Here is a 21,632-nt window from a genome sequence, read left to right on the forward strand (position 1 = left end):
CTAGCAGGAGCAAGCGTAAATGGAGCTTCTGCGATGGTGGACTTTCAGCAACACGTACATATGTTTGGTCGAAAACATGGGCCTGTTCGGCTTCCGTAGGTAAGATCCGTAAGCCCAAAATTATCACATCAATATTTCTTTATTTTTTTGCCAACATCAATATTTATATCAACCATATAATATTTTTACCCAGAAAAAAAAATCCAATGAGAACTTTATTGTCAAGTACTATCTCTCGTCCTTAATATAAAAATTAGTGGAATAATTTGAGTAAATTAAAGAAATTAGTTAAGTGAGTTATTTGTAATAAACAGATGTTGTCTTCCTTAAAGTATCATTATTACAAGGACCATCTTAGAAAAAAAAATAATAAATATAAGAGATAAAATAGATTGAGATATTATATTTAGAATCAAAATAAAAATTAAATGAGTTCTTATATTAAAGATTGGAAGTAGTATCATATATGAATACAAATATTATGGCTCATGATTGATTATCCTGTCCTTTTTTTTTTTGGCCAGCAATTGCATTTTATCAACGTAAACTAAATATCAACATTAGAAAGGTCAAGAAAAAAACCGCCAACAAAACAAAAGAGCCAAAACTTAAATAGTACAAATTTAGACCCAACAACACCATCATCACAAACACTAACCCTAAATCAAAGCTACAAAACACACGAGTAGCGAACTAATGCAACTGGGAAAAATGGATGGGGGTTGAAGGAACTAACCTAATAATCTCATCACATATGAAAAAACATGCGCAACCATGAGAGCAGATTCACCATGACTACACCACAGCCATCACGCAGAGAGAGCATGTGAGGAAAAAAGATAAAAAAAAAAAAAAAAGAATTAACGTTGCATTCTACTTAAGAATAAAGGCACTATTAATAGCCTGTGAATAGTTTAACTTTCAAAAAAATTTACATTGTATATTAATCATATTGATATATTAGTTAATTTAGTATAAAATAAATTCGTCTAATTGTTCTTAAAATCACTTTATGCAAGTTTGGTTGAAATCAAACAAACTTGACCTGATTTCACTTTAATTTAGAATCAAGTTATGAATGAGATCAGAAAAATAAATATTGGCATATTTTTTATTATATTATAGTATATTTAGAAACTAATTTAGGTGAATAGGCAAAATTATTTTTATATTGGGTCTTCTTTGCCCCTCAATATGAGAGATTAGTCTTTGCTGTAAGAGAGATTAGTCCATGCTCTGGGACTTTGGGTGATGTTACTAATTGTGCCTCACCAAAAAGATATAATAATCTTATGAAATGGCAACAACCTCGTAAAATTTCAGAATAAATGGAATTGAGCTTAAATTTGCTTTTCTTTTTCTTTTTTTCTTGCCATGATATTTAGTAAATTTTGATTGAAATAAGATCTAATACATAGAATTACAGCGTGGAATTAAGGAGACCATCCCATCCCTCATTCACCATTCAAGTCTGTTTCTTTAGACAGTCCACACCTCAGGTGATGATCTAGTCCCAGCAGTATTTGGCCATGGCAATTAATTCCCCTTAACTATCCTTTGAAAAAGCAGCTTTTGTTCCGTATTTGGAGAAAACATCACTTAAAACTGCCATCTCCTTTATCCTGGACCTGAAATCAGATTAACAGGATGAACATGATCAGTAAACATAAAAATCATGTCACATGCGTTCTACAATTCACAGGGGTGTTCGTTACTCTTTGTAGATCCCAAAGTCTTCATTCTCTTCAACCTGTTCTGTTCTATATTTGGCATCCAATTCATCGGAGCAAGAAGCAGTCTCATCCCGAGAACTGAATGCAGAATTATCCATATTGGAATCCTCATTTGAGCTTTCTTCTATGGCTGGGACTATGAGCTGTGGCGTAGCTGCATTAGTATCATCTTGGCTTGATTCCAGACTAGCAGACACTGGAGACATTTCATTCAGAAGCTCACACTTTATCCGCTTTTGAATTTTACCAAAGGGAACAGTTTGCCCAGAGTATAGTTGCACAAACCTGTGAAGAGGAGGAGGATTGAATTTTGTACGATACAGGTGCAGCGAGAACACGTTGAGTCATTTTGAACAATAACAGTGGTATGCAATAATTAAATGCCAGATAGATCCCAATGTAAATACAACTCTTAGTCACTCTAGCGATGTAAAATGACACGGAGAAGATTGAATTAATTATCCAGTGTAAGAGAACCATCTTTGACAAAATTTCACATATTTTCATAGAGAGAAGAATGCCTTCCTGAGAACATTTTAAGCAGGAGGATCCCGAACCCTGTGTTTTGAAGAGGGTTCAGGACAAAAGCTAGATCAACACATTCAAATATTCGTCTCCCAGAAATTATTGTAATGGTCTGTATGAGACATATCAAGTTGCAATATAATCAATTAAAAATAAAAATAAAAAAGAACCCTGTTCAACAAAAGTTCAGAAAGAGGCCGCTATCATGTTTACTTATTCAAGGGGAAGATGTAATGCTCTACATCTATCAGATTTGGAAGAGGGGGAACAAAACTTACGATGCATTTTTTTTTAGAAGTGTCTCTATTGAATTAATTAATCAAATTATAACATATGAAAAGTATTTTTGAAACAAAGTATGACATGCTGCTGACTTGAAAAAAGCATGCATATGTAGTGACTTTATTGAAAAACCCAACAACATTGAGGGGTTAGAACACTTGAACGAACTAGATGCAAGTCACTATTTAGAAAGGGATTGAGATTGTGGCTTGAAGTTAGAACACACCTGGCAGCATCTCTCTCACACTTGTAATAAACAAATGCAAAGCCCTTGCAAACAAGGTCCCTGGTCTTCTTGTTACCAGAAAGAGCTGGGACTATATCAACTATGCCGGGAATCTGTTGGGAAGCAAATTTAAGATCCCTATGGATGTTCTTCTTCTTTGGCAAGTTCACCAAGCGCACTTAAACTCCACTTTTAAACTCCTGGGCTGCGAAAATTCCATCCCAATGAATACAGGCAGACACGTTGGATGTTTAACATATTGAGAAAATATAAACAGTAAGCCTTCACAATCAACAACCTAGCAAATTAGCGTTGTTGTAAGGTAAGATAGACCAAGGAAATGATGACAAAGATACGAGGAAGAAAATCCTATCATTTCTAAAATTTGGGATGCTCCCAATCTCCACAAGACATAGTGCTATCCTCATATATATCCAGCTTAAAAACTACATAAAACGACCAACTACTGCCAAATGGATACCATTTGCTTACTCAAGCAACCATGAAAAGAAGCATAATCTGAAGATTATCATATTGAAAGACCCATTAGGCATAACATGGTGAGTATAATCTCTGAGTGACACAGGGGCAATTCAAATAAAACCAAGTGGTATTCTCCAGCTGATAACTAGAGACTAATCCTCTTGAGGCGTAGAGATCATCGAAATGGGTTTTGCCTCTCCCAACAAAGCCTTTTCCATGCACACGGTCTGGTTTGAATCTAGGACATCATGTTTAAGGGACCTAGTCATCTACTAACTATGCTAGGTTTTGTTGGTAGAGAGCTTTTATCTTTTTAATATAACAGAGGGCTATTTTTCTAAGCTTTGTTTGGGCTTTGCCGAATAGCCCATTAAACCAAGTCCATGTATGTTTTTAGTGGGCTTAGCCTGAGGTCCACATCAGATCAATTCATCTTGTTCTCTTGCTTCTTGTTGGTCTCTTGAAAGGAGGATTTTTTCGAGTAGGGCCTTGCCCAAAGTCACAATTTCAAACTTGCATAGGAATACCTTCAAACATTTGTCAGATATTTGGGCTTTATCCTATAGCCCATTAAAAGTGGATGAATGTGGCAACCATGGGCTTGGTACACTAAATTAAAGAATATGGTAAGAAACTCAGTACTATGAAAATTTAAAAAATTCCCACATTTAATTTGAGGCGTGACTCAACTTAGAAGTTAAAACTAAATTAATAACCGGTGCTAGATATCAGATTCTGAAATCAAGAAAGAGAAAGGGATGGAAGAAAAACCATCAAGAGTGGTTTAAGTACTTCCAACCCCCTTTTCCCTCATTTAGCTTAGCTTTACATCTGTACCAATAACATTTGTTACCTCTCTCCCTCTCTTACACACATCTTTCTATGTCCACTTATTGGTGCATGCCCTACACCAGCTACCATTTTTCTTCTTCCTCCTCATCACTCGACAGCAATGTGAACTAATTGTCCATGGCAAACAATAACCTTCAAGTCTAGTGGTATAAATACTCTTCTGTAGATAAGAGATCATGAATTTGATTTTGCTTATAACCTTAGACTGTTAATGATAAAATTATGTCACAACAAGATGTCTCAATTACAATATAACTTGTCATGCTTGAACAAGATTTTGAGTTTAAATCTGATATTAATATGTCCGTGTGTGTATGTTTAAATTGATTGCATTAAATTTCTGGTCAAAAAAAAATTGATTGCATTAAAGAAAACAATGTAAACTAATTTCACTCTCATTTAATGTTTTGCTCCCTATGAAACAGTACTTTGATAACCCGCCATCCTCAGCAATTTGGTCTCTTCTTGCCTACCCAGCTTGCTAGCAGCTTCTCTTTTGCTTTCTTTTTTCTTGATTTGACACTTAACATGACACTAATAGTATTATTTAATTTACACTGTCTTGTCATCATCTTAGGGGACCTAAAAATAATTAATACAATCTTGGGGGTGTTAAAAGATTCAAAAGCATAGATGGCACACTATCCTCAAAGCATGCTGCCTTGTGGTTCATTGCTATTATTCATGTAATATTTATATATATATATATATATATTAAAGTTAGGTAGTGTTTTCCATCAAAAAGTATAGATTAATTGATATATCACTCCATTCTTACTATATATAAGTCAATGGAAGAAGTTAAGAGATCAGCAATTCTTGTGCCCACTTGGGTTTTGTTTGATCGTCCTATCCTCCTATAGCAGACAATTTCAAACATATATTTATTTATTTATTTGTAATTTATTTATTATTTTAATTTATTGTCAATCAATATATAAAACCTTTCTTGTACCTTGCCAAAATAGAATTCTATTTAAGCTTTAGACGTTGATAACTTTCGAATTTCTTTTCTAGGAATCTGCTTTGTTCATCAAGCTTGTATATATCATCAATTTTTAATGTTTTATTGGAAAACCATTTTAGAAAAAAATTATTTTAGAAAACGAAGATGTCCAATTAGGTGGTGGCAACATGAAATTAAATAATTTGGAGAAATTAAGGAAAAGTGTTGTGACCATGGACAAATACCGATTTGTCAGTGTAGGTAGGTCATCATATGGTGTGATGTTTTTCAATATTTTATTCATTTTATTTTATTTTTATGTATTAATTATTGAATTTTCTTTCATTGCTATGTGTTGAAAATTTTTTAAGGAATGGGGTCAGTGCTTTGATTTATATGAACATTAACAAAGAAAGAAGATGTTGAAGGGGACATTGACAATATCATCACCAAAAAATTAATTTCTTGCATATAATAATAGAAATAATTTATGTTCTTTTTTTAATCTTATTCTATCCTCAACATTAAAAATAAGATTTGTTTTATTGTTTTAAATCTTTTACTAGATCAAGTGAAGGTAGGCTTTTAATTTGAGCTCAAATATTACTTGTCATTGACAATACAACACAATTTAAGTTAATGAATAATGTTAGATAGTGAGTGAATCTTAAAAAAATAAAATCCTTTTTAAAGGTTGGTGCATAATGAATCATGCATCCATGTTTGTGGTTGAATCAATCAAATAAATGGTAAAATACAAAATAAAAAAATGCTCAATTAATTAAAAGACCTGGATATATTATTCGTGCATTAAAAAAAAACCTAGATTCTCTCTTGTTTTGATGTAAGAATCCCTAAACCTTTACGAGAAGCATGCTACTTTAAATTTGTTTGTCATATTGTTTTATATGAATTTGTTATTTCTCCTATAATTAAAAAAAGGTGATATAAATATTAAAATAGATTGCATGCTGATGTGATTCTCCTTTATGGGTAGGGGCTATGAGTGGATCAGTCTTTTTTTCCCCCCACAACTCATGTATCCATCATACTCTCTAGTCTTTACAAGGGTTCGAAATGATCATAACCCAATATTTAAAACAGCTTTAAGAAAAGTGTTTAGTATATTTCAGCGGGAAAACTATATTGGAGGTACTTATACTTTCTCTCAATTTTTAATTTGGTACCTATGTGTTTTTTTCCCTTTGATTAAACATTTAAGTTTATCTTTTTAGCAACATTAGCTCTTATAAATTTGTTCTATTGATATTTTTAGTCTCTACATAAGGATTAATGATGTTAATAGAGCAAAATTAAAGATTTAGTTAAGAACAAAAAATACATAGGTACCAAATTGAAAAATAAGAGAAAGTATAGGTACCTCCAATATGGTTTTCCCTACTTCAGCCATACAGCAAATTCAGAAGACTGAAAAAAAAAAAGGGGTCTTTAGTGAAACCTATGACTCTACCTAACTATATAGCCACTTTGGAATGTGAGAAAGGCTTATACAAAATAATGACAAGAAGTTACAAGTGTTCTTCATACCACCCCATTCAATTTAAGTGGGCAAACCCCATATCACCTAAAGATTCGAGCTACCATGGTATTTAAACTTGATATTTTCTTTCTGCGTGTGTGTAACACTTCAGAATAAGACTTTTTTGTCTTTTTTTTTTTTTAATAATAGTTTGGGTGTTATTAGGACCTCAATATATACAATGACACAAATGTTATCATTGATGTTAGTATCAAGGGAAATTGCAATTATAATTTCAAATTTTAACAGACTATTTTTAAACTTCTACTCATAATATTAGTACCTTTGTCAAAAGACTGATGTCACTGAGAGATTCTTCATAAAGGACTTACGGGCAAGAAGAATAGGTTTATTAGTTCAAATAGCTCTTCTATTCCCTCCAATAGGCTAGTTTTTTGAAATAGGTCATTTCTTTTAGACTTATACTCACAATAATCTCAGTTGAGCATTTAGTGTTGTGATTATTTTTTTATAATTTATCAAAGTAATATTTGACATAAGAGATTGTGTTTATCATAATTAAGCATTACAAGTGGAAATATTAAACCCCAATAGTCTTTAAAAAGGGGGGAAAGGCACCGGTCGAATATATAAAATCAACAGGTGAATGACCACACAAGATCACTATTAAATTAAAAAAAATGAGACCCTACAAAAAAAACCCCAAATTATTGACGGAATCAGTGACAGAATTTGAAATTACCGACAAAAATTTCGATGGATTAGCGACAAAAAAAATTGCCGACAATGTCTATTCCGTCGCTAATTTTTTCGTCACAAAAAAATTAAGTGATGGAATTAAAAATTAAGTTGCTAATTATTGACGGATTTCTGACAAAAATTCTATGGGTAATTAGTAATGGAATTTTGACAAAATTTTTTTGTCACAAGTTTTCGACAGAATATTCTATTAGTAATTAGCCACGGATTACTAACAGAAAATTCTGTGAGTGACTTCCAACATAACTTTTCCTCGGTAATCTATGGCCAATTACCCACAGAATTTAAAAATTCTGTGGCTAAATTTTATAACAAAAAATTAGCAATGGAATAGATTCCATTAGTAATTCTGTCAGTAATTTTTTTTAAACAATTTCAAATTTTGTCACTAATTTGTCACCAATTTTTGACGAAAATTTTTGTCAATAATCATTTTTTGGGGAATTTCTAACTTTTCTTAAATAATTATATTGATTTATTCATGTTTTGTTTTTAGAGGGAGCAAACAATTAAAAACCAACACAGACAATTAAATTTCTTGAAAACCAAACATGCTATAATTTTAAAAAAAATAATACAAACATAGGTTCTTAATTAAATACATAAAATGTCATTAGTGTAACAATAAAGCTGCAACTACTAAAAACTCTCAACTCTGTAATAACCCTCAGGTGCTATTTTTCTACATTTCTACTATTAGCGGGCTCAAATAATATAATTCCCATTAATGCCAATGTACATATGTTCTTGTTTTCTTGTCGCATCATTAATTCTTGTGTGCAAGCTGTGTTATCCCAATACAAGACTGCTCGTATTATTAATGGAAGGAATAGATACCTGTGCAGAACCAATACTACGTTAGAATTGGAACAAACAGACAGTATATATTGTAAGCAATATATATAACAATTTATTGATAAAATAAATATTTGCATTGTATAAGAATTAGTGAATTGATTTAAAAAATAAGAAAAAGGTATAATGTGAAAAACTAAAAAAAGTGGTCTAATATGAAAAACTAAGATCAAACACCATATTTTTTATTTCAAAGATATAAAATACAGAGAACATAGCATATACAAATATATACAGAAGAGAGTAGTTTTAGGAAGCTTTTCATGCCCATAGAAGATGGTCAAGCCCAAAAGATACCTATCACAATGAAATAACCATATATTAATTAATTACTATATAACATGGCTTAAGGGATATAAATCTAACAGGCAGTTTGTATGCACCAATGCTACCTCCGAGTATAAATAGGCCCAAAGGTAAAATTATGGTGATCAAATATGAGATTCGGCTGTCAGACTGAAATAGTCCCTTTTGCTTATACAATTATGCTCCGAAGATTACCAAAAGATACAAACCATAACAACACATATTAGGCTAAAGGAAAAATAGCCATACACATGGTATTCTTAATTCAATGTGGTGAGTTGATCAAAATTAAACAACTATTATCGAAATAGGTGTTCCAACTTCAATCTTGAGATTTAGCCAGTAACTTGTTTTTATGCTTATTCAGGCTATAGGATAATATTGGCATACTTTACCATAGATTCATTCAATCATCTCCATGGCCAGGATGTGCTGGATTTCTATTCAGCAGCAACATATATATCTCACTACTTTCATTTTGATCACTAGATTCTTAATAACTCAAAGAAATAATAGCAAATGACAAACCTTTTCTAAGTTTAATGGCAAACCTAGATGAGTTAGGCAACTTTAATGACATATTAGTTGTACTTTATCAACCAAATGGCAAGACCTATTTTTACTCAGTGATTGATGATCGCAGAAAGTAGAGTCCAAACACGCAAGTTTCAAATGCAAATAATTTGGTCTGTCAATGTTTAGAAAGCGTTCATTCCATAGTCCTGAACAGGCTAAACTCAAGATGAAACAAATAAACATAGAAGTCAGCTACTGGCAAAAAAACAAATACAAGCAGATGGGTGTCTTATTTAATTTTATGCCTGTACCATCCTGATTTCCCACGTCAATTCTCCAATTTTACAAGGTAATATCCTGAGATCCCACTTCAATATCCAAATCATTACAACGGTAAAAAGATCAAATCTGCAATCTATTAAAAAAAAAAATTGAAGATCACCAGGGTTATTCCCAAATTAGATACAGCAATCAAGATTGACAAATGTTACACCTCTCTTTATAACCCATTATATGCCAATTAGAGCCAATATAAGTCATTTTGTAACACGTCGGGGCGAAAAATTTAAAATTCAACATTTCACTGTTCATCCTGTCTTTACACTGTTCATCCGAAAATGGGCAAATTTTGATAATTCATAACTACTTCTAGAAAAATCAAAACGATGTGATTTCAATTTTCACGGGAAGCTTGCTAAAAGTTCTATGGGGAAAAAAATACTCCTTAGGTCCAATTCCATTCAAAATAATTCCAAGAAATTCATCAAGGTGCATTGTTCATTTGGTAAATTTTCAAATTTTTAGTATTTTTATCTAATTTTGGAAGGGCATAACTCTTAACACAAAACTCCAATTTTAATGGTTTACATTTGTTTTAAAGCTAAAAAATGAGATCTATAAGCCTGTAGAATTTCATGTCCAAATTCCAACAATTACTCATTATTTTATGTGCCACAAGTTTGGCCTCTTTTAGGGAAATTTTATCCCCTAATGCTACTTTCTTTAATTTATCTCCCTTTTTTTTTCTATACTCTTTTGACATTATACCATTCAATATTCCAATATTTAGGCATGTCATACAAACATAATTTACATCACATATCATTCATAATCCATTACATTCTCAACATAGAGTTCATTAATACATTACACAATATAACATAATAGCATCAATTCCATAATGCTCCTCTATCCCAAAATCATTTCCTTATCCTTGCTATCAAATGAATCATTCCCTATTTGAGGTATAATTTAACATAGGAGGAATGAGATTTCCATGAAATCTCAGTAACATTTGAATTACAATTATCATGCAAATCAAGCAAGTTATAATGTGACATGTTATTCTACCTCAAGGCATAATCAACCATATAAAATCATGCTTAATGCCATGCTAAAAAAGGAACATCAACACTTCCACAATGACATAACCCAATGCATTTGACCAAAACATAAACCAATGTTATTCAACCAATCCATACCACAACACAAATTCTTCTATCTAAACAAATAACAAATCACACTAAACAAGCAAGATTAACAATCAAATTATAATTCGAAGCTACCCTTTTAACATTTGTCCACTAGATTACTTCAAGGGACAAAGCTTCTCCTTGGTTCCTCATCACAATGCCTATCAAATCAAGCATAAATATAAGCTATATTAATCACTAAACAACTTGATTCCAACACTTTAACATTAACTTAACAATTTTCCTTTTATCTTTGCTTTTTAACAAAATGATTCCTTCCTTAGAATCAATCATCTCATGGCTCATCCCTATACAACTTTTCATGAGGAATCCAATGGTGCAATCAGATTTTTGAAATTCATACTCCTTACCCATGAAGTTCACTTGGCCGAATGGGGGGTTTTTAACTTCTAAAAATTTCATTTTTGATTTTAATGATTTTAAACACTTTCCAACAACATATTTCTACACAAAAACATGTTTTAAAGCCATTGAAATCATCAAATCAAGCAAAATCAAATTGCTTCTACATGAATAGTGCTGACCGAATTGCTTCCCCTTAAATCCCAACTTCGATTCATCCAAAAATCAATCCATACACCACTTAATCTTTCTTATTCCACTTGATTATTAAGATTTCTATCGTTCCCTAGACATCACAAGATCCAGCAGAATTTTGGCAGAATTTTTCCTAATTTTCCAAGCTAAAAACTTCAACTAACCAAGCTTGAAACTTAGGAATAGAAAGGCATAAGCATACCTTAATGTTTTTTGGTATATGTTGAATGATTCCTTGTCCAAAACACTTAGAATTTTCGGTTGAAGGGTGCTGGAAGCAAAATGGTAGAACCTGCCCTTGTTTTTCTATTTTTTCAACATTTTTTGTATTTTCAAAGGGGTATCCCTCTTCAATTGGACAAAATTGGACACCTAATAAGGTGTATGTGGCAGCCATCAAGTGTTCAAAATATTCAAATCACTCCATGTGGCTTTTCTCTAGATTCTTCCACACAAATATCCCTTAATTTTTGCATTTTTCTTTAATTAGTTGAAGCCTCCAGATTCTGCATGAAATTGGACCCTTATTAGGCTCAATGTGGGCCTCACAAATGATTTGGGCTGGTCCAAAAAGATGACCAAAAAACCAAATCACTATCTCAAACTAATTTAAAATTTTATCGATTACTATTCACTAGTAACCTTCTATAATTTTTTCAGACCTCCAAAAATTTATTTCTCTTCATGATAATTTACCTTTTAATATGGGAATATGATCTGAAAATTTTCAAAATTTTTTGCCACCTCTAAATATTTATTTTGAATTTTCTCTGATTAGGCCTCTATCGGTAGTTCTGAGGGAAAATAAATTCCCTAAAATTAATTTTTGAGCTTCCAAGGCTTAAAACTAATTTTATAAATTTGAATAAATATTTAAATAAATTTTCCATCAATCTCCTAAATGTATTGAAGCCTCCAACTAATTAAAATAATTATTTTTCTCGGATTTTTTAATATTTTTCTAAAAAACTTCCATTTACAGAAATTCCGTAATAAATCATTTTCACCGGAATTCTATCTTTTGGGCCTCAACTGAATTTTCAAAATCTTTACTCTACACTTTTTCCATTTTTCAAAGATTTTTTGGAATTTTTCTTAAAATTTTCCATTTTGTCCTTCCTAGACTGATAATTATGAAAATATCAGCCCAGACCTTATCAGAGTTTCACATAAAAAATTGTTTCATTTTTCTATCTAGTTTCTACGTTGACCGTCATCTCAATTTTTGATTCCTTACAACTAGGTAAGAATGTTTGGAATGTCACAACAAAGTGCTGAATGGTAAATTGTACCAAAGCAGACATAAGAGAATATTTTTAGCTTTATTATCTGACAAAAGAATCAAACCTCTGCAGTCTCCGCCTTAGCAGTATAATAATGGTGATGAACTGCCTTCGTCAGTGCTCTCCTAAAACCTTAAATATTCACAAAAAACAGCGTCACACTCGCAGAAAGGAATTGATGAAATGAATGAAGATAGTTATAAAAAGTGAAAAAAAGAGTGAGAAGTGAGAAGATACGAAGGTATATGAGAGAGAAAGAGCAATGGTGTGACCAACGAGGCGTGAGAAAATGTGAGGGGCTCATCATTTTTCTTGGAAAGTTTTTGGAAGACAGAGGCGAATGTAAACTTAAAGAGGGGAGAATCTGAGGAAAGAAGTATTGAGGGCGGATCGGCAAAACCAATAGTTAAACCAGATCTACTGTTTATTGCCAGCTTCTACTGTGACCTGAATGTTTGCCGTGGAAGAAGACGGGACCCTCCTGGAGTTGTCTCATTGGTTGTAATCATACTCCTTTGGTATTACTCTGATCTGAGGAGGACGAATGGAGAAGGAGGAATGGAGGCATCTACTCCTCTAGCGGTAGACAATGTGTGCGGAAGAGGTTTCATAGCCGTAAGATGTTAAAGCAATTTTTTAAATGAAGCAAAATTGGGGAAAATAAAAAGTAAGAGAGGGAATGTGTGAAATTTGTGGCGGGAAAATAAGTTGTGACTTTATAAACAGAGGGAACGGGTGAATATTGTGGAAGGATATGATTTTTTTTCACAGACATCTAGATATAAAATCTAATTAACTTTTGGCAAAAAAAAATCTAATTAAACAATTTCTTTCATAAAAAAATCAGAATTTTAATGATATAACTTCACCAGAATTCAAAATCAAATTGATTAGATAGGATTCTAATTCTTATTTCTTAACTCTTTAAATATATATATTTTATCTTTTAAAAATTATAGTGAGACCTCAAATTATATAGCATGAATATTGAGATTAATATTAATTTAAAAATTTACAAATTAATATATGATGATACTGTTATGCCCTGAAAAATGAGAATAAAAACTTCAATTAAGAATTAAATAATTATTTTATTTTATTTGCAGAGTCATTATAGATATACTCAATTTAGTATTATGAATTTTACCTTTTATGCATAATTCAAGATAATTTGATAATCTTTTTTTGAACAATGAGTATATCTTTTTCGTTTTTAGACGAGATACACACACATATATATACATAATATAACATTTATGGGGACTCAAAGGAGATGAAGATGTGAAATGAGAAGGAAGGAAAAGTGTTGTGGACTGTGGTGAAAGAAATTTTATTATTTATTTGATAATTTTTTTATTAATTAAAATTATTTTGATTTTTTAAATTAATATATAAATTACAATTATTTAACGATATTATTGGATTTAAGAAAAATAATGTGATCCACACGATGATGAACTACCACTATAATATTTTTGAAATAAGAAAGGATAATGTTATCATGAAAAAATTATAAGATATAGTAATAGTGATTTATGCATCTCCGAAACATTCGAATGAGGATTTCTATACAAAGTAAGCACCACTTGTTGTGAAAGTTTTAATTTTAATTTAGTTTTAAATCTAAAGTGATTTTGTATATCTGAATGACAAAAATAGTGTTGAGTTCAAATCTTGAGAATATAATTATATTAAATATTGTTTTGAGCAAATAATTATGTTAAATGTTGGATAGGACAATTTTGTTGTTCTTTATGATACCACCCAACTTGATCTTGATTAGTTAGCTACATTGGTTTAACCTATTTTTTTGTTCTTTGCTTCACACTCATCCAATAATCTTCTTTTATCTTTTATTTTGAAATGAAGAGGATTCAATTTTACCCCATTGATTATTACCATTATATATCTTCATTCATTATATATCCAATTGATTAGATTTAATATAAAATGAAAATCATATTTCTTCTTTTGAAATGATTTTTCATTTGTTTTTCAAATTATTTTAGGTGCAAATCATATCACAGTCTTAAATAAATAATAAGAAATCAAGTTTGAATTTGTTCCTTTGAAAGGTGGACTTCATTTTTCTTTGTTTATGATTTTATTGTTTTTATTTGTATGATACTACTTCTAATCCTTAATATAAAATTTAGTTGACTAATTTGGAAAGATTAAAAAAGTTACTAAATAAATTAGTATAGCATATGTCACTTGAGCTCTCTAAAATACTTATGTGTATCATTAGATTATATATCAATTTATAAGCAAGACAAATTACTTTGGATAAAAAATAATAAATATGAGTACTTTAAAGTAATTTATAATAATTTTCTTAATATCTCCAAATTAATCAACTGGGTTTTATATTAAGGATCAGAGGTAGTATCAATAAATATAATATTATATATATTAAAGTGAAAAAAACCTTTAATCAAATGACAATGACATTGCATTCATTTTCTTTTAAATCTCCATTGAATGTTAGCTATGATGAATCCACTTAATGATACAAAAAGAAAGGAAAACATATGCATAAACATATCAAATTCTTATCATATTTATCCATATTTTTTAATTTTAGTTGTAAGCTAAAATCTAATTTGAAGAATAAACCTATATAAATCACTATCTTATTATATAATACAAATTATTATCATATTATAATAAAAAAATAAAATTTCAAAAATTTTAAATTACTGATGGATTAGCCACGGAAAACATTCTGTTAGTAATTTTTGTTAGAAATCTGTCAGAAGTTTCATTAGAATTTTTGACAGAATTTGCCACAGATTTTCAAAGGAAATTACTGATGAAATTATTCTATGGCTAATTCCGTTGCAAAATAAAATTTTGGACGGAATTTTTCTGTTGGTAATTTCCATCGGAAGTTTCGTCGGTAAATTTACCAATCAGAACTTCTGACAGATTTCTGACAAAAATTATTGAGGGAATTTTTCGTCAGTGATTCTATCCGTAATTAAGTGTCTTTTTTTTGTAGTGAAACCTAACAGCACACATTCATTTTATAAATTGTGTGAACTCTTATCAACAACTCAAACCTTCAAAACAAACTCAGCTAAAAAAAAAAACTTCAAAACAAACATGATTACCATCACTGTTGTCAAACTCGCGAGTTGACCTTCCAAGTTTAATATTTTTACGTTTTCAGCTAACAAAATCGTGTTGACTCGTTCTTAAACTCATGATAACTGTAAACTCGGTTAAACTTACGAGTTCATTTACTGAGTTTACCGTTTTTATGTTTTTAGCTTATAAAATCGTGTCAACTCGCTCTTAAACTCGTGCTAAATTTTTGAATTTGATTATGTTTAGTGACTTTATATATGATTTTTATAGAAATTTCTTTGTTGAATTTGATAAATTATGAACATTGATAGATATAATTTCAATTATTTAAATTTAAAATATATTTAAATAAAATTGTTCTCATTTTTTATATATTAATTATTTGATTATATACTTTTAATATCAGTTTATTAATAAAAGTAAACTCTTATGAGTTCATGATTCGAGTTTACGATCCGAGTTTACATCATTATCATGAGTTTGTTTAAACTCGTGAGTTTGATAACCTTGATTACCATAATTCAAACTTTTTAATTATTTTTATTTAAAAATTATATTAACAAAAAAAACTAATCCTGAGAGATTAGCTAGCTAGCTAGTCACGATAATCTTCATTAATTTCAAAGCAATAAAGGGTAAAATAATAATGCTTAGGATTATATTGAGAATTATTGTAAAGAATCATGTCACAATCTAAACCTCACCGACCAAAGTATAAAAAGTAAGATAATGGGTCTTCATGTATGTACACAATAACTCTCACGGTTAGATAGGAACTAATACCAGAACTTGAAGGCTTTTTAATGACGCAAATAAAAGAACTGAATGATCTGATTTGAATTTCATGGTCGAAATGGTCAATTGTAGAGTTTTAACAAGTGGAAAGATATGATGATTTTTAAGGTCCTCCGTGCTGTGTGTGTGTGAAGCAATATGTATAATGAATGATATATTACTGATATAGAAAAATGAAGAAAAATAAAAACGGTGTACTGAAAGTGACGTGCCCCCTTTGCATTTTCAAGTAATTATGATGTTCTTGTACGTATGGGAAAGCTAAGATAGACTCAACTATCATCTATGGAGAATCGATCATCAATGTAAAAAGAAAAAAGTAAAAAATCCTTCACAAAAAAAGAAATAATTTCATATGAATTCATATATACATATATATATAGACTTCACTAATTAATTTATTCTAACATCTTGAGGTACAAAATTTAGACTGTTCAAATGTAAAATATCCAATTATGGCATTTGGAGCGTCTTTAGGAGTTGGGTTAATACCCTTTTTTCATAAAAATATTTTTATTTCTCTAATTTTATATAAGGTTTAGTTTAGTTTTTTAATTTCATAAAGTATTTTTTGAATCCTATAACTTTAATACTGTTAGCTCAAATAATAATTTTTTCATACTACTTGTATTATTGTTAAAAATCAAATTTAATATATTAAAATTTGTGAATTTTTTTTTGTCAATATTTAAAATTTTAAATGCGGGCATTTTTTGTTAATAAAACTAATATAATAAAACAAATCTTTGTGTGATAATTAAGAAAACAAATGTGTATTTTTACTTACAGTTTTTAGGGGCGGATTATAATTTAGTACTTTTCTTGAGAAAAGTAGTACTCCTCCGCTTCTTAATATATGATCTAATTGTTGAGTTAATTTTGATCCTAAATATAAGACCTATTTCTCACATTTATTAGTTTTTCCTAAATTATCCTTATGAATACTCCTTCAATCATAGTCAAGTAGAAGAAAGAGAGAAGATATTAAGGAAGATGATTATGGGGTTTTAGGAAAAACATGTTATATTTCTTATAATTAACTAATTTACTTAACTTTCTTACTCTAATCAAATTAGTTAAATAGGTCTTATATTAAGGACCGGAAGAGTATATACTTGACCATGATATTTGTAATTTCCATTGTTCATTAAAATGTAACCCTATAATTTCCATCACTCCTTGAAAAATGATCATATGCACACTTTTTCCCCTGTTATATTATAGACCCTTATTCATGATCTTTAAGGTAAAACTTGCTAATTTTAAACAATGCTCATATCTCTTTTATTTAAGCTTAAATAATATTCTTATTTTTTAACTTAATCAAGGGTAATTTAAAAAGTTATAAAATCTTTTTACACTAAGCTAATTTTATCTAGATTCTTTTATCGAAGCAAATGACAATCCCATATAAGAATCAGGGTAAGTATTTGATATTTTGGCCCAAAAAAAGGGAAGTATTTGATATATATTTGAGTTTATATAGAAAGTATTCCGCATCACTCCCATATGAAGATTTTAAAAGGTGTATTATTAAGTTTCTTATATTTTGACAAAAAAAAAGCTTCTTATTTGTTTAATAATGATTAGTTAGCTTGACTAACAATATTTATTTAATTATTTATTTTTAAAGCAAATGAGCAGGAGAATAGGCTGTAGTTCTTGAAGTGTCCAAGACCCTTTCAATTTTTATAGGTTGAGAATTAAAACTAAACGGTCATGACGTCATCTTGATGCAATAATATATTAAGGGGAGAACATCTTAAATTTTGAACCACACCCTTATAATAATAATTATTTAAATGACTGCAAGGATTTGCTGCCAAAAAGTAACTTCTCCCAAGCTATTTTCGTATGAATTACTTGCATAAAATAATTTTTGTAAAAAAATCTAAAGTTATTTTATTACTAACTAAATAAAATTATCTGCCAGAAAGTAACTTCTCCCGGTCATTATAACTGTTTTAACTGCAATAGAGCAACCTGACCAAATTCGCCAGTTGAATCACACCTCTATCATGGTCATTCCTAAGACTGAATACCCCTGGACCTTTACGTCACGTTTGGTACGAAGTATTAAAAATAAAGAATAAGACCTGTAATTGGGGTTAAAACAATATGTTAAAAAAATATTTAGCATGAGTGATTTCTTATCATATGGGATTAGACAATCCCATGTAAGTGGGATTGGAGAATACTATCTCCTCTCATGGTATTCCTCAATCCCACATATATGGGACTACTTAATCCCAAGTATCACATAATTACTCATGCTAGATACCTTTTAATATAGTTTTTTACTCTCAATCCAATTTGTATCCCTCATTTTTAATACTTCGTACCAAACACGACCTTAGGGATTTTCTACTCATTAGCCTCTGTATTGTTATATACAAGATCTATATCATCACCAAGGCCCTGACAAATAGATTGAAATCGATAATGCTGGAAGTGGTCTCGCCCAATCAAAACAGCTTTGTAGCTGGTCGACAAGGCACCGACAGTATCATCCTTGCACAAGAAATTTTGCATTCCCTGGGGTAGAAAAGGAAGGCAAGGGTTTAAGCCTAGAATAGGCTAAGATCGATGGAGATCCATCATGGAATGTCCACATGAACCAGAACTACCGGGATGGATGATAAACGTTATCTGGGGTTGTATATCGTGGGCATCCATGCAGCTCATGTGGAATGGGGCCAAGGCCGACTCTTTCGGTCCCATGAGAAGCATTTGGTAAAGGAGCTTTTTTATCTTGTTTGGCAGGAAGCATTGAAAATGAGAGATAAAAATTAGGATTAGGATTTAAAAAAATCCATTAAAAGAGTATTTAACAAGAGAGATTGCTTGTTATATGGGATTAAACAAGCCTATATATGTGGGATTGGAGAATACCATCTTTTTTAATGATCCCATATAATGAGTAATTACTTATGCTAAAAACTGTTTGAATGATTTTTCTCAATTACAATTATAGTGTCTATCCCTATTTTTAATATCTCGTACTAAACGGGACCTATATCTCCTTGTCTATTTGTTCTTGAGAAACGGGGCCACATGAACCAAGCAGAGGTTGATAGCAAGGTCTGGCGGCTGTTCCCGATTGAAGAAACATAGGACGCAAATATCGCACTTCTTCTCTTCACGGAAGCCAGTTTGGAACAAGCCGGGTTGATTAAAGCATACATGGATGACTTCTGTAGCATCTCGGGTCAGAAAGTCAATGCGGGCAACTATACCCGTGGCATCAAGTCATTGTTGGCTCCCCCATCATGAACCTTTGGCAAAAGGTAAGAGACTTGATGACAGAATCGGGGGGATGGAGATGTGATATTCTAAACTCCTGCTTACCTAATACAGTGTTGCATGACCTAAGCAAATATACCCCTGGGGGGCCATCGTAATGATAGTACCAAGATGGCGTTGGACAAAAACTGGAGAGTTTTCACTTTGGTCATCCCATCGTCATATGAGTACTGAGGAAAACACAATTCAGACAGGCTTGTGGAGGCGTATTTGGAAGTTACCGGTACCCCAAAGGTGTAGAATGGCACGCTGGCTTACTACGAAGGATTCATGCAATCTGCCAATGCCCCGACGCCCGGGCCCGGTGGGACGCTCTCTTAGCAAAACATGCTTTGAGTACCGCCCCAGGACTGTTGCAATTTTCTCACATTCTTGCACAGGAGGCTGAACGTTGCATGAGTAACTCTCGCTAGACACGACAAGGGCATTCCATATAGCTTCTCTTTCTCCTTGTACTTAACAACTAACCTACGAGAATAATCGACTTTGCGATCCAAGAACAGAAAGCAACAAATAAAAGGAAAGAGAAATAAAAAGCACAACGACAAAAAAGAAAACAACAACAACAACATCAAGAAAACGAAGTATAACATCAAGCAAAGACTGCCCTTCACTAATTCAGCTAAGCATAATATATAATAATTAATGAATTAAATGTCATTAGAGTTGTTTTGTTTTTTTCCAGCATTAGAGTTGTTTCTCTGTGTATCATAAGAAATCTTATAAAATAATCACATTATTCACAACTGATGAAGAAATTATTATGAAATTTTTATATGACATAATTTATTACAATTTTATTATAACTGTATTACTATCTACGCTTTTGCATGTATAGATTCCATTCAATCAAAAAATAAACAGATTGAATTATTTGCAATTATGCATTGGAGGAAAATGTGACTGTTTATGAACTTTACATGTATATTAACTTTTATAAATATAAGAAAACAAAAAAAAAGAAAAAAAAACAAGAAAAAGTATAAGCGAACTAGTCCTATCAGGTCGGTATTTAAGATGATTATATGCCAGTTTGGAATAGCTTATAAATAACTTTTCAATCATAATTACGAAATACGAGATAAATATATAAAGGAGTTTTGTCTCAACTTACGTGAAACGTGTTTATAAGTGATTTCAATCGCAATAATAAACAAGGGCTATATTTTCAGGATCTAGACCCACACTTTTAATTAAGAAGTTACAAAATCCTATTAATTAAACAAAGTGCTCAATGATGAGCTGGACAGTTACATATAATACGCACACATTTTAGTATTGTACCCAATAGGATTTGTAATCAAATCTTAAATATATGAGTAATTTTTGATGAAGGTATATGAAAGCTAGGTTTAAGTTATTAATTTAAGTTTTTATAATTTATAAAATTATACGCTTAAATTGTATACAGAGCACAACAACACCATTTAATAATTTATATATATTTATTTAAATTTATCAATATTCAATTCTTATAAGTTATGACTTTCATAATTTCAGATCTCATTATTTAAGTAAAAGCCCAACCCGACCCAAAGAAGCTAATGCATAAGCCCAAAGCCCAATTGACCAATTTTCACTTCCCCTTTCAGATTTTGAAAAAGTAAAATTTTCCCATAGGCCCCTCAATTTATTTAGTTTTTAAAATTAAAATTTTATTTTTAGTGCCAAAACTCTATCCCATTTTCCAATCTCTTTTCAGCAGCACACACACAGCCCATTTCCCACACTCTCTTCTCTTCTTCCCGCCCCACCCTCCACCTCGACCCCCTGCCCCACTCGTCGTTCCCACTCCTTCCTTCATCCTTATCCCTTTCTTGAGCTCCCCACTCTTTCCATCGTCTTCCTGCCGTCAGCAACGATTGGGAGGTTTCGAGGTCTCCATGTCATCGCCTTCCAGTCGAAGAAGATCAAATCCTAGGGTTTGCAAGGTTAGTGCAATTTCTCAAACCCAAAACCCTATCAATTTTCTTATTGTCCATCGATCATTCTGGCAAGATTCCTCATACCTTTATGGTAATGATTTTTGGAGGTGAAAATGAACAGGTTTTGGATTTCTACTTTGGATCTCAGTATGTGGCAAAACTGGAGAGACAAGCAAAATATTATTAGGTGAGAATTAGATCTTGAAACCTATCATTCCTTTG

The 21,632-nt window shown here is 31.2% G+C and overlaps 1 protein-coding gene across 1 annotated transcript in view; it reads right to left on the reverse strand.

Moving 5' to 3' along the window:
* Window positions 1-1,546: 1,546 nt before the first annotated feature.
* The window catches only part of LOC114751707 (uncharacterized), a 33,419-nt gene continuing 13,333 nt past the window's right edge, over window positions 1,547-21,632 (reverse strand). The window contains exons 2-5 of the mRNA XM_028940382.1: window positions 12,362-12,429; window positions 2,767-2,879; window positions 1,716-2,018; window positions 1,547-1,628 (exon numbers count right to left, since the gene is read on the reverse strand). Coding sequence (XP_028796215.1) covers window positions 1,547-1,628; window positions 1,716-2,018; window positions 2,767-2,879; window positions 12,362-12,429 — 566 coding nt within the window. The remainder of the gene's footprint in view (window positions 1,629-1,715; window positions 2,019-2,766; window positions 2,880-12,361; window positions 12,430-21,632) is intronic.

Source organism: Neltuma alba, unplaced genomic scaffold (assembly GCF_004799145.2).
Source record: "Neltuma alba isolate B1F8T4 unplaced genomic scaffold, ASM479914v2 tig00007041_pilon, whole genome shotgun sequence".
In the NCBI taxonomy this organism is placed as follows: domain Eukaryota; kingdom Viridiplantae; phylum Streptophyta; class Magnoliopsida; order Fabales; family Fabaceae; genus Neltuma; species Neltuma alba.